Raw genomic sequence first — 12,813 nt, 5'->3', positions numbered from 1 at the left:
CTTTAGATTTGTTTCTTTGTGTTCCCGCAACACAGCAGTGTTGTAGGAGGTCAGCTGAGTTTAATAGATGTTATTACCATAGAGGTCTACAGCAGGCAGGGCTGCTTAAATGGTGTCCTAGAGGAGTTAGCACCAGTGTTAGTCCTGGAAAACTGCAGTAGTGAAGTTTTAACCAAGAGAGGTAATAAATCTGCTGTGGTCTCCACAACTTGGTTTCATCACGGGTAACAATTAAGCAACAAGCGTGACTGTGGCCAGGGGAAGTTAATGAGTTTTCAGGAGAAGAGATAAAACTGAGAAGAGGGGCACTGAAGGAAGCATACGAACTTCACTGCGCCCCATAGCGAGTCTGTTGGGGTGTTTTCCAAGTTAGAGCAGTAGATGGGATATACAGCCCTTTGCCGTGACTTCCGCATCCATCATCAAGGTACAGCCTCGGTGTTTGTACCACATGGCTGAGTGAAGCAGTTCACGTGCGTGATCCGCGTCAGGGCTGGAATTGTGCAGGCTTGCAGGGGAGGACCGCTGCTTTAGGATTCTCCCTGGTACCTGATCTTCCTCCTGCCTTTCCACAAAGCTTTTTGCCTCTTCTCAGCAGCGTTCTGGTCAAACCCAAGGGCATGCTCATTGTGTTCATCATTTATCTTATCAGACAGAAAATAGTTGCAAACTCCATTAATAGCTGAACGCATCTGTGCATAGTGCGCCCTTTCGGCAATAACGACTTTATTGGGTTTTGTGAGGCCTTAGGGGGGAGGATTATGGCCTAATTAATATCGCTTGCCAGGGGTTTGAAAAGTTGAGCAGGCAATGAACCACCTTCTGGGGAATGTGTCTTCTCCTGATTGTCCTAAGGAGCTCTAAAAAGCTTTTGGCTTCTGGTAACAACAAACAGTTCTTACTCTTTGATTGCCACAATGCATGGCCCATCCCCACTCCTTTTTTGTTGTGTCTTGCCTGCTGCTTTTCTGCTCAGCCACTGGCCTCTGCGCTCTCTGTTAATACTGCCCTGGTTTCAATGTAGTCTCTTCCACAATGTGTGAGGATGCTGGAGCACTTTTCCCCTTCAGGGGTAAGGAGTCATTTTAGTTCCTGCATTTCCCTTAGCTCAGACCTGGTTCTGCTTCCCTCAAGGACAGATCTGGATTTAGCTTCCTCTCAGTCGCGTTTGGCTAAACTAGTTTCTCTGCTAGCTTGAGATGGATGGAAGTTCATCAGATCCTGCCAGCGCTTCTTTAAAGATGTGCTGAGCTTGCGACAAGTATTCTCCTTCTGAAATGTGGGTCAGTAGCTTCTGGGAGCTTTGGCTCAGGGCGGTCAGTCTTGCTGCCCTCAGTGTGAGCACTTACTGCTTATGGATTGCTCTTGAGCTCTGCAGTTGCACCTCAAACCATTATAGTAAGATACGCGGGAGCTCATGTGAGCTCCTCAGGGCTTGAACTGCAGTTTTGTTTGCAGTTAGTAGCAGTGATAACCTCTGCATGCCACTAGCCATGAAATGTTGTTATTTGTACTACCCTCCCGCATTAGTCATGGACAATATCCCCTTATGTATGACACCGTGCAAAGAGGATGAAAGATGGTCTCTGCTGTAAAGAACTTGCAGTCTAAATAAAAGGCAAGAGAAGGACACAGCGAGACAATGTCAGCAAATAAAGAGCTGCTGCTCTTCTCTTTTCATGGACATGTTTAGGGAAGAGCCTGTGTTATGACTGTCAAAACCAAATCTTCCCTCAAGGTACAGATATTTCACACTGTCTGCAAGAATCCACTTAATGATTCAGGAGCCACCCATCCTTTGAGGAATGCTGCCTGTGAGCCCTACTGCCCCTTCGCTGCAGGCAACTCTCTTGCTTTGAGGAGGGAGCTAGTCTCTCTTTTGCTGTCTTCCAAAGGCAGCTCCTTTCCAGCACATTTTAATGAAGCTATAAACCATGTGAGAGCTGCATTATTCCTTAGCCGATGTGTGTGGGTAGTGCCTACCACGATAGGGCCCTAGTGCCGACTGAGGTTTCTTGTTTCTGCTGTGTGTGCTTGATGGTCTCTAAAACCTTTGTGGTGTGCATTCTCCTGGCACAAGAGTGGCCTGGCTGTGGCAAGGACCCATGGAGGCTATCACAATACGAATAATAACATCAGTAACTAAAGAAGCACCAGGGGAGAATTCTTCTGAATTAATTTTGCCTCAGAGTGGAGTGGGAAGCAGGGAGATGAGGGGATGTTGGGATCTAGACAAGCTCTGTCTGCCACGCTGCATTTTCTTTCGCTGGCCAAAAGGCCTAGGCAATAGGGCAGTGTGACAGATTCCTGCCTATTGCTGGAGTTGTCTTCACTGCTCAGGCTTTCCCTGGGTTCACCCTGACTGCAAGATGCAGCCTGTTCCTGCTCACTGAGGTTGAAGCTGGGTCACAGCACCTCAGCCCTGTGTGAACAGCTACAATAGCTTTGCTGATGTGCAGGAACCTGCTTGGTGACCACAACGTGCTGGAGCCCATTTGTTTTATTGGTCTGATGTTCATGTGCCAAGCCCATGGTTTACACTGCTGGTGGAGTAAGACCTTGGCTGCCTTTAGGAAGAGATTCATCACGGCTGCTTTTTATCCCCAAAGCTGCCTACACAGAGCAGCTGAAGCAGTGCAGGCTCTTACAGGGCTTGTGCATTCCTGAGCCCCCTCAAAGCTGCCTCTTCCAGAGATGTTTTCTCCTGCGTGAAGCCAAGGCTAATGGCACCATGGCGAATCATGCTGTGCAAACTCAGGCAAACAGCTTTGCTTAAGTACAGTGGGAATCTCTATTCTGGCAGCTACACTGATGACTCGGATCTGAGGGGAGAAATGGAGCAAATCTCCGGTGCTGACAAGGCACAGGAATTTCCTAAAGTTGCATTTTCTTATTTCTGTAACTCATCCATGAGGAGCCTTGTAAATGTTTGAGGAGAGGCGGGGGAAGGGGAGAGCCAGGCAAAGAGGAAGGGAGAGGCAATACTAACACCTATGATTTAGGACTGAAACCATGCAGTCAGCTGCTAGGCCCCCTGTGTGGTGCTCCACAATCACTGCTCTCCTATCAGTGATTTACCAAAGGCATTCTCTGCATTGCAACACAGGGCCTTTGCACACCACGTCGGGATCCTCTGAGGCAACCATGGCTGAAACCCCCAGCTCTGGAGGGCTCTGCAATCCAAGCTGGCAGCCAAGCGGCTGCTCTGGGATTTGCCCCTGGGTGTGCCTTGCTCTTTGTGTTTTACTCTGTTCTGGGGCCACATTTCACTTTGATTACTCATGTTAATTTTTTCTTCTTTTTGGTTTGTTCTTAATCATCGTGCTGGATTTTTGTGCTTTGCTCATTAGAGTGGTGCCTGCAGCATGAGCAGCAGTCCTGGAGGAGGGGGAGAGGAACGTGTGTGTTCAGTGTATGTGAGCAGAAGTGCAGATGCTGTAACTGTGATGCTCCTCCAAACCTCTGCAGGCTGAGCCCTGTGTGCTCTGCCAGTCCTGCAGCAGCTCATCACACTGGTCTGTTGGCAGCAGGAAGCCACACAGGTTTGGTGCGCACATACAAGCAGCTCTGTTCTCACATACCTTGACACTTAGAAGGACTGAGGTGTGTCAAGCACTCTCCATTCTCTCCAGATTCACTGGTTAAGTGGTTTCCTACGTTCAGGTAGCTTGTTTGCCAAACAGCAAGTTTAAAAGCAAAAGAAACCTCAATCTCCTTTTATTTTTCTGATCCAATCTACCTGCCAAAATTGAGTTTCGACCCAGGGATTTATGCCGGCTGATGCTGCATCCAGTCATACCTGTGCTGGTGTGGAAGGATATTCTGAACATTATCCACTTAGAAAGAATAATAAAACCCCCAAACCTAGAACCTGTATTTTACATGGCTACTAGCAGGAAACCTTACCCAAACAAGCAGTGCTTTGGCCTCAAAAGCTGTTCTGGTATAGGCAGGTTCATTAGTCCATTGCACAGGTTAAGGAAGTACAAGGATGACCTTTCAGCTTATCTTCTCCAAATCTCCATAGTGATCAGATGGGACAAAAAAAACCTTATTGGATGGACAGACTGGCAAGGTGGAGAGAGGGAACAGCAGTGCGGGGAGAAGAACACAGCACACTGTGCACCACAGGACATAAAGCTGGGCTGGCTTCATCTGGGTGCTGCTAATGGGCTCATTGCATGGGATGTGCAATGTGCCAGAGAATCCTCATGTCTTGAAGAAGCCCTGTGATCAGCCTTCACTTCATCATGTCCCCATTTACCCCATCACAGTGCGTTGGGGAGGCCAAGCTTCCCCTTCTGCTCTGGGGCAGAACTGAAATCAAATGGAAGCATTACCAAAACGCATTCCCACCCGCAGAGCCACCATGCTAAGATACCACAGAATAACTCTACAATTACACAATTAATTTTTCAAAGCACGGGACACTTGTTTGTTACCAGATCTTCCATCACAGCGACTTGGGACCGAACTCACCAGATCCACGGAGCTGCTATAGCCCAGTGCCCACCCAGTTCCTAAATCCAGTGGGGGTGAAGGCCAGAAGGGGAGCCACAAGCTGCTCGGGGCTGGCCCCTGGCTCCAGTCATACCCAAGGGAGCTTCCTCATCTCCTGGCCTGCGGAGCGAGCAAGGACCCGCGGCCGTATGGCGACGGGCGGGACTACAGCTCCCGGCGGGCCCCGCGCCCTGCCTAAGATGGCCGCGGCCGCTGCCGCTGCTGCCGCTCTAGCCCTGACTTGTTGCTCCTCTGGCGGCTCGGCGCCAGCCTCGGCGGACTCCCCGGCGCGGCGGGGCCTGGCCGGCGGGATGGACCCGCTGCTGGGCTGGCAGTTCGAGGACTCGCTCTTCACCCCGGGTCGGGAGCGGGGCCCGGCCGGCGGGGCGCCGCCGCCCTACGGCGCGAAGCACTGCGAGCCTCGCGTGAGGAGCTGGGGGCTCGGGGGCGGCGTGCGGGAGCGGGCTGGGCACGGCCGGAGCCGCGCTCACGGTTGTGCTGTGCCCGCAGTGGTTCCACCGGGAGGCCGGCGCGGACGGGGAAGACGCCGATGCGCTGACGGGCATGAAGTTCCGGGCGGACTGGGCCTACCGCCGGCGGGACTTTGAGGTACTGCAGGGCTGGGGTGCGGTGGGTGGAAGCTGAGGGGATGCGGTAGTCAGTGGCCGGCTGGGTCGATGTGTGTGTTATGTGGAACCCGCCTGCCAGCCATGTCCGGGAGTCAGTGTAAACCGGCCACATGGCTCCCAGAGCCGATCCAGATCAGGCTCGCACATCGGAGCGGTTCAGAGGTGAGCAGGGCCGGTGTTTGTGGCCATGAAGGCTATGGTCAGCCAGTTACAGATGCGGACTCTGCTCCTGGGAATAACGCCATGTCCCACAGAGGCTGTCAGGTCGCTGGCTGCCTTTCTCTGACCACCCCACTGTGAGATGAAAGCAGAACGTAGTTGTCAGGCTCCTGACACTGCTTTGTGCGCTCCGACATTAATTGTCCCACCTCTCCGCTGCCTCCTGTGCTCTGGATGGCTGGTTGTGCCTTGGGAGTGCGTTTGTGTTTACCATTTCTTGTACCTCCCTGCTAGACCTTGTCCTCACTGCCTGCTTCCTGTGCTGCACTCCAGGTCATCCATGCCCTCCTGGCTCTACAGCTCCTGTTGAAACCAACTGCTTCTGCCCTTGTTTCAACTGTAACAGCTTCTCGTTCCAGGCTGTGGCTTGCATTACAGGCTCCCTCATTTCAAAGGCCTTAGGTTGACTTCTTGCTCCACTCCTTTCGCCTTTCCCACTGGATTTGTGGATGTGTCTGTACCTCCGTTGGCACCAACTTCTGCTTTTTAGTGTTATTCCAGCACTACTGCTGCCTTGTCTGTACCCAACAGATGCTTTTCAGGCTCAGCAGAGAGGGCCTGGGGGGATTCATGAAAGTGTGCTGAGAAGAAAGATGCCTCAGGCTGCGGTGGGGCATGGTTGCTGCCCTTGGGAAGAGCAGATTGCTCCTTGCTGTGTGTGGTGGTGCCCTCTTGGGGAAGAATGACACCCCCTCAGAGCTGGTAGTGGAACAGACTCTTGCTTCCTAATCTTTTTCTGTCACAGTGATCCATGTAACAGATGTAGTCTTTGGTCGTGTTGCTAACCTGGATCACTGTGACAGAACCAGAACTAGTCTGCACATAAAGTTATGGATTTGAGAGCACCAACCTTAGCAAGAGGGCCGGAGATAAGTCAGTGGGGGTAGTAATCTCCTCACTTGTTGTGAATGCTTTTTTACATCAGCCAAGGCCAGTCGATAGGAAATGCCAAGGACAGCAGTGATCTAAGCTGTGCCCAGTTTTAGAATGTAGATGACTGTAGAATCATAGAAGCATGGAATCATTTAGGTTGGAAACAACCTTTAAGATCATGAAGTCCAATCATAAACCTAATGCTGCCACCACTAAACCATGTACTTAAGGGCTACATCTACATCATGTTTAAATACCTCTGGGGATGGTGACTCCTTGGGATTCATAATGCCTGCTCCTTGCCAGGTTATATCACTTTGTCACATAGGAAGGTGAACATGGATGTCCTACAGCCCTCCTCTGATCCGCTTTCACCAGTGGCTGCTGCACTCACTGGGCAGGGGGAAGTCCCTCTTTTACTTGAGAAGGAATGAGCTTAACACCACGGAAGAAAAGTATTCCATCCATTGTGCTAGGAAGTATTGGGGGTATGTTACCTGGAAGCTTTTTCTGTTACAGCCAATCAGGTTTGCAAGGAACAATTAAATATTCATTTTGAGAGATGGGAGAATGAGCACTGCTCTTCAGTCTTCTGGTCTGAGCACTTACATGACAGGGAAGAACAGCGATTCCAGTCTCGCCTTCACTGAATACTTAATTTAATGTATTTAAATGTTAATTGGAGTCCTGGTGAGTGCCCTGAGCATTAAGCTGCAGAAGTATTGCTCATTCTTGTCTTTTTCCTTAGCCCAATTAATATTTAATTATTGCATGCAAATTAGAACCACTCTATAGGAACAATGGAGTTTCACCTTGCTCATGGTGTTTGCTGACTTGCTGATTACTCATGTGAGGTGGGTACTTGTGGTTCAAACCTTCCCCTTGAGAGGTCCCCTGAACTTCAGCTGAGTGCTCTGATCATTAAGTTGATAGCTCGGGGAAGAATGCCTGGTGTCACATATTGGCTGGGTTGGTAGATGATCCCTTCTGGATCAAACCTGATGGGGGAGAGGTGGGCAGATGTGTGGTGAATCCAACACGAGTGAGGATTGAGGTTGCTTATCCCTGTCTAGACTTGGCTGGGTAGTACTGGGGCCCTCGTATGTTGCTGGCATAGGTGGTAGGTGAGACCAGAGAAATGAAAATGTGGACTTTAGCTCCTGAATTTCCTTTGTGACTGGATTCATAACCAAAACGTACTGTCAGACTTGCTTTTAAATGAAAATTTCTCACTGGTTGGTTTGGCTTTTCTTTTTGTTAACCCTACTAGAAAGCCCTGTGTGAATACTCCAAGTGCTTACTGCTCTTACCTCTCAGTAACATTGCCATGAGACGGGACGTCCAGGAAGGCCAGGCTCGCTGTTTGTCTCACTTAGGAAGGCACAAGGAGGCTCTGGATATTGCAGAAGAAATGGTAAATAATGCAATCTGTCTCTTAGGCTTTGAACATGAAAATATTGCTGGTAGTTCTTTCAAATGGACCATTTTCTGGGAAAATAATCTTCATGTGCATAATCCTTCATGATGTTCAGTGCTCAGAGTATGTGGTAAACACAGGGTAACTGTCACTGCAGATAAAATCACTCTTTAGAAATCAGAACACCCTGTACCACAATGAGCTCCCTGTGCAGGGAGGCTGGTAGTCCTGGAAGGGACTAAACATCATGCTCTGCCAGGCAGAATTAATGTAATGTAACAGGAATTATAAGAAAGGGGATAAATGAGTGCTTAAATCTTTCCACTATAAAAGTGACGGTTCAAAACTCCCTTTTATTTCCATACACTCACTGCCAAACCTCCACCAAGAAGAGTATCTAACCACAAACGAAAATGTCCAGAGGCTCTGAAGCCTGCTAGGATTTGCTGCTGCTGTTTATTTTATCTAAAAGGTGTTTATACTACAAAGAAGGGTAGCTGTATAAAACTCTGAAGGCAAATATACAAGTGACAGCACTGGGCCTTCAGATGGGCACAAGACAGTCAGAAGGGATGCTGTCAGTTTGGTTGTGTGTGATCTCTATCACGTATCATTGAAATTAAGAGCACAATTTTGTACAGTTTAAAAATCACCTTTAGTGGTATTTGTGTGTCATTCTTGAGGGAGACATTTCCTTAGGCTCTGAAGGATGATTCTGCTCTACTCCTGGTTTTAATCTATTGGCTTTTGTTTCTAGCAAAAAGGCACTACTAACACAGATCACTTAACGGCGGTTCTCAACCTGCAGTTTGCCATTTACCAGGGCCTGGAGAATGTAGACAAAAAGATCACGTGTCTGCAGCAACTCATCTGCTTGCATCCTTTCAACCCTCAGTACTGGAAGTTACTTGCTGAAGCTTATATGAGCCTTTTACAGTTAGTCATTCCAGAAACAAATCTAAATCAGTCTGAAGAGGTTGGTGTAAGGGATAGTAGTTTCAAAACATCAGCTGGAACAGAGATTAATTTGCAGCCTTGCAGATCACATGGCCAGAAAGAAAGCCCTTGGTGCAGCCTGGTTAGAGAAACGAAGAGGGAGAACGCAGTGACTTGTAATGGCAGCCGAGCTGCTGAATTCCCCAGCCTTTTGGAAGAGATGGAAAGGACGGACCTAGGGAAATGCACAGCCTCTGAGTCCTGGGAGCAGAACATGCCAGAGAAAGTTGGGATAAAGGCATGTGCCTCGTTTATTAGAGCAAGGTAACTAAACGTGTTCTTGGAATAATGTTAACTTCTCCCAGTTGGGAGCAATTTAAAACATATTTTTCACAACCATAGTATTTTCAGTTTAAGTTTTCAGTTTAAATGTTTCTTCCAGCATTGGTGATGCTGACTTGGAAACACTCTGCTATTGCTTCAGCAGATTCGACTAGCATGGCAGCTGTGAACAACTGCAGTCTTAAGTGGAAAGGGTAAACCAGTGTCATGCACTGTTGAGAAGTAAAGTGGGTTTTGATGAACTTCATCTATGAATCTTTTCAAGCAATTCTATACAAAAGGGCCTGTTCTTCAACAGCTGCTCTTGTTAGAGCGTGGCTGTTTCCCGGGTTGGTGTTAAAGATGCAGCAGCAGAAGAGACCCAGAGGGGTGGCTGGCCAGTCCTCCTCATGCAATTGCCACCTGCCTTACTGCTTGAAGCCTCATGGTTGAGTAAAACCGTATTTTATAATAATACCCCAATCTGCATAATGGATGAGGTTGAGAAATGAACTGTGTGACAGCTGATTGACAGGGCTGCATTAAAATGCTCGCTCTTTTTCTTCCCTCGCTTCCTAAGTCTCTGGCACACAACAGAAATCCCTAAAACAGAATCTTTCAAAGAGATAATTAGGAACTGGCTTTGTTAAATTAGTCTTGGATTTTCTTTTCCCCTCTTGCCTCTCAGTAATGTATTAGTCACCAAACGTATTTAAAGCTATTTTGTGAACTTCCACAAATGCTTACAGAGAACACTTTATAACTGCCCTGATAGGGCAAGGTTTAAGGAATGTAAAAAGAGAGAGAATAGCTTTTAACTGTACTCAGACTAAGAGTGACTTTAATTGCTACTTGGGAGAAGTTAACAGATTTAGTACTGATATTGAATATTAAAGCTACATTCGTATTAAAATCATGTGTTGCTTGTTTTGGTGTGAATGGTTCAGCATTGAGACAATGATGAACTGTGGTGTTTCCTTGCTTGGCTACAGTTTCACAAAGGGTTATTATGGCTCATATTTGCAGGTACACTTGTCCAGGGGAAGCTCCTCCCCTACCCAGGGCTTATGCATTCAGTAGGCTGTCTAATATTTTCAGCTCTGTTGGATTTTGAGATGTGGACGTTGTATAAATGTGTGTGCAGGGTAAATTGCAGCTGGAGAAGGGATGCTAGGATTGCATTTTGTAGGCAATAAGGTTCTGTGTTAAAGCATCATGAATAATTGACTCTTCTAGTTTTGCCAGCCAAAAAAAGGGAGAAATGGTTTTGCTCAGTTTTCATTGAGATTTCATCCTTTTGTACCTTATAGTGATGCAAATTTTGAAACAAAACCACTTCACAAAATAAAAGCACTTTCCATTTTTACTCTGAATTTCCCAGTCCAAACTTTACTGGATTTACAAATGATTTGTTGGCTCAGACCAACACATTTTGATGTTTATAATGCTCAAATGAAAACTTTCATCTAAGATCTTAAGTCTCCTCTTCATAAAAACACACACCTTGATCTTAACACCTGTTTCATTTAACTTCATCGAATGTGATGAGAAAATTTGCTGTCGTCCTTTATGCATAAAGCTTGAATTAAATAATAGTTTCAGTAATGATACTGCGCAGTCCCAGTGGTCCCTTGGTTTTACAATCCTAGTGGGAGGAGGACTCTGGAAACTGCCACAGCTCTCTCAGTTGGTGATGGGGTCCCCCTGTGACATGAAGCCATGTTGTGAGCACAGTGTGAAACCTTCACCAGCCATGGTGGTGACTGCCCTGAACATAAAACTGTGGGTAAAGGTTTTAGAAAATCCTCCAGGGTTGGCCTATGTGTGTGATATTTGTCTAAACCCCCACATTTGTAGCTTTCCAGGCTGCAAAGTCAATCACTGCCCGAGGCAAAAACACGCTGCTGGCTTACTAGGCGTGAATAAGGATGTGGGACTCCTGGTGTGCTACAGTTGATGCAAGCAGATCTGATCTTCGCTTTTGAAATGTGTGGTGAATACATGGGGCAAAAAATGTTTGTGCAGAGCAACCAGAGATACTCAACGTGTTGTTTTTTATTACTTGTGTCATAGCAGGGATATTCCATACCCGCAGTCATTGCTAGGGATGTATGAATTTCTTTGCAGTTTTGCAGTCAGCAAATTTCCAGAAGAGCTGTTTTAAAGTGTGATATTTTGGTTGGGTTTAGGTTCGCTGACTTTTCTGCCAGCTGTGCTTTTTTTAACTGCGTTTCGCATTTCAGGCTTTTACTCCAGCTTACTCAGTCACAACAGTCATCCTTTGCACTAGAGAGGAACATTAAAGATCAAAAAGAGATTGATGGCAAAGTGGCACGACTTGGCTTCAGTGAAAATTCCTTGCTGTTGATGATCAAGGTAAGGGGCTGTTTCCTTGTGTGTGAGTTCTCAGCTATCCTTAGGCTGGTTGAAGTACTTGAGCCAGTAGTTCGGGCACAAAATCCTATGGCACTCTCCTGAGCTAATGAATGGAGCCAGGAAGCAAAGTCAGTTAGCTGGTGGGTTGCCCTGGCAGTGTGTTATCTGGAACTGGCTTGTGTCATGCAGGTGTATCCCTGTTCTGCTGAGATTTTCCTTTCGGGAATGTTTAGGGTTGTTAAGTTTCTCATTGGACTTTTTATTTGCAGATACATCATCACTGTGTGTTACCTGGGATGCAGATTTTATCTTGTGAATTTTAGATGCCACAAAGTGAATGACAAGTATGAAATGGAAGTGGAGATTATTTTGTTGGTCACACCAGCATTAAACATCTTCAGAAAAAGCCAGAGACATCCTTTTACATGCTTTCTGTGTTCTGCTTGCTGGACTGGGTTCTAGTTTGAAAGAAATACAGAGGAGGAGAGTTAACACTGAGTGACTTTATTCATAGAAATTAGCCGTTTTTAGTGCTATTTATAGAGTTTCTTTTATTTAAAGGAACAAGAAGAGGCCGGGGAGGCTCTAACTTTGCTGTCATTACTACAGCTTTAAGTGAGTGGAAGCCAAGCTACTGCCGGGTTGGCAGGCAGTCTTGTGGGCTTTCATCCATGAGAGGGCAGCAGCATGCAGGCTATCAGGTTTTGGAAAGGTTGAGGAAAGACACTTCCCCCCTTGCTTCACTTGGTCCGACACCCCAGGAATAGATCAGAGTGTGGGTGCTGTTGCAAGGTGAGCACACAGTTGGTTTTGAGATTCCCACTCCTCCTCAGAGAGTAAAAATCCCGCTGTAGGAGCGTACTCAGAGGTTGGGAGGGTTGTGCAGCTCTGGAGCTTGGGTTCTCTTCTCTCCCTGTATAATGCAGAATGCAACAGGCAGACAGCTTGATTGTGGCTTGGAAACTTCTGGATGTTGTGTGGTTCATGTGCCAAGGGCTTGTCTTGTGAAGATTTGTTAGTCGTGTAATATTTGCTGTTTTCCCTGCATTTATTTTCTCATTTCTCATCTTCTTTCTTACTCTGTTTGCAGGTTATGGGTCGGGATCTTACACCAGAAAAAGAGGAATTTCAGGGCGAGGTGAAATGCATAGGCCCTTCAGTGCTTTCTTCACTGGTAACTGGATCAGCCACTGAATTTGAAATCAATTGGTTTGGTAACCTCCAAGATGACTTATGTCACTTTGACGGGCCATTCTATTCAGATACACATCTCCCACCTTTGGTAACTTAATGGTTTTGTTGTATTATTCTCATCTCTCCAAATGATGATGGAGTGATACATGCAATAAAGGTAATACTACATTTTTTAAGAATTCTTGTTGTTATGTCTTTTAAGACTATATATATAAATCCCTGCATCCAGACTCTTCTTAACCTCTCATCGTTTTCTTTGTTCACTGATTTGTATTCAAAAGTAATAAGGAATCCAGTATAAAACCAAGCCTCAGTTCAGCTTTCAGAGGTAGCTTTCCATCATAAACC

General features: G+C 46.8%; 1 protein-coding gene across 2 annotated transcripts; it reads left to right on the top strand.

Moving 5' to 3' along the window:
• Positions 1-4,690: 4,690 nt before the first annotated feature.
• On the top strand, positions 4,691-12,644 carry LOC308217251 (uncharacterized protein C8orf76 homolog). Of its 2 annotated transcripts, none has more exons than XM_080610236.1 (6): positions 4,691-4,925; positions 5,011-5,109; positions 7,492-7,635; positions 8,396-8,898; positions 11,139-11,271; positions 12,362-12,644. In XM_080610236.1, the coding sequence occupies exons 1-6, from the start codon at positions 4,701-4,703 to the stop codon at positions 12,560-12,562; spliced, it is 1,305 nt and encodes a 434-aa protein (XP_080466362.1). In that variant the 5' UTR covers positions 4,691-4,700; the 3' UTR covers positions 12,563-12,644. The 2 variants fall into 2 exon arrangements, with proteins under 2 accessions (XP_080466362.1, XP_080466363.1); XM_080610237.1 differs by lacking the exon at positions 12,362-12,644 and adding an exon at positions 11,541-12,271.
• The last annotated feature ends 169 nt before the right edge of the window (positions 12,645-12,813 follow it).

This window comes from Psittacula echo (assembly GCF_963264785.1).
Source record: "Psittacula echo genome assembly, chromosome: 2".
Taxonomy (NCBI): domain Eukaryota; kingdom Metazoa; phylum Chordata; class Aves; order Psittaciformes; family Psittacidae; genus Psittacula; species Psittacula echo.
Note: the sequence above shows the minus strand (reverse complement) of the source record. Positions and strands in the feature narration are given on the sequence as shown.

Coding starts and splice junctions, on each gene's coding strand:
- LOC308217251 (XM_080610236.1), top strand. CDS start 4,701: ATGGCCGCGGCCGCTGCCGCTGCTGCCGCTCTAGCCCTGACTTGTTGC. Junction 8,899..11,138: donor GCCTCGTTTATTAGAGCAAG/GTAACTAAACGT, acceptor TTCGCATTTCAG/GCTTTTACTCCAGCTTACTC. Junction 11,272..12,361: donor CCTTGCTGTTGATGATCAAG/GTAAGGGGCTGT, acceptor CTCTGTTTGCAG/GTTATGGGTCGGGATCTTAC.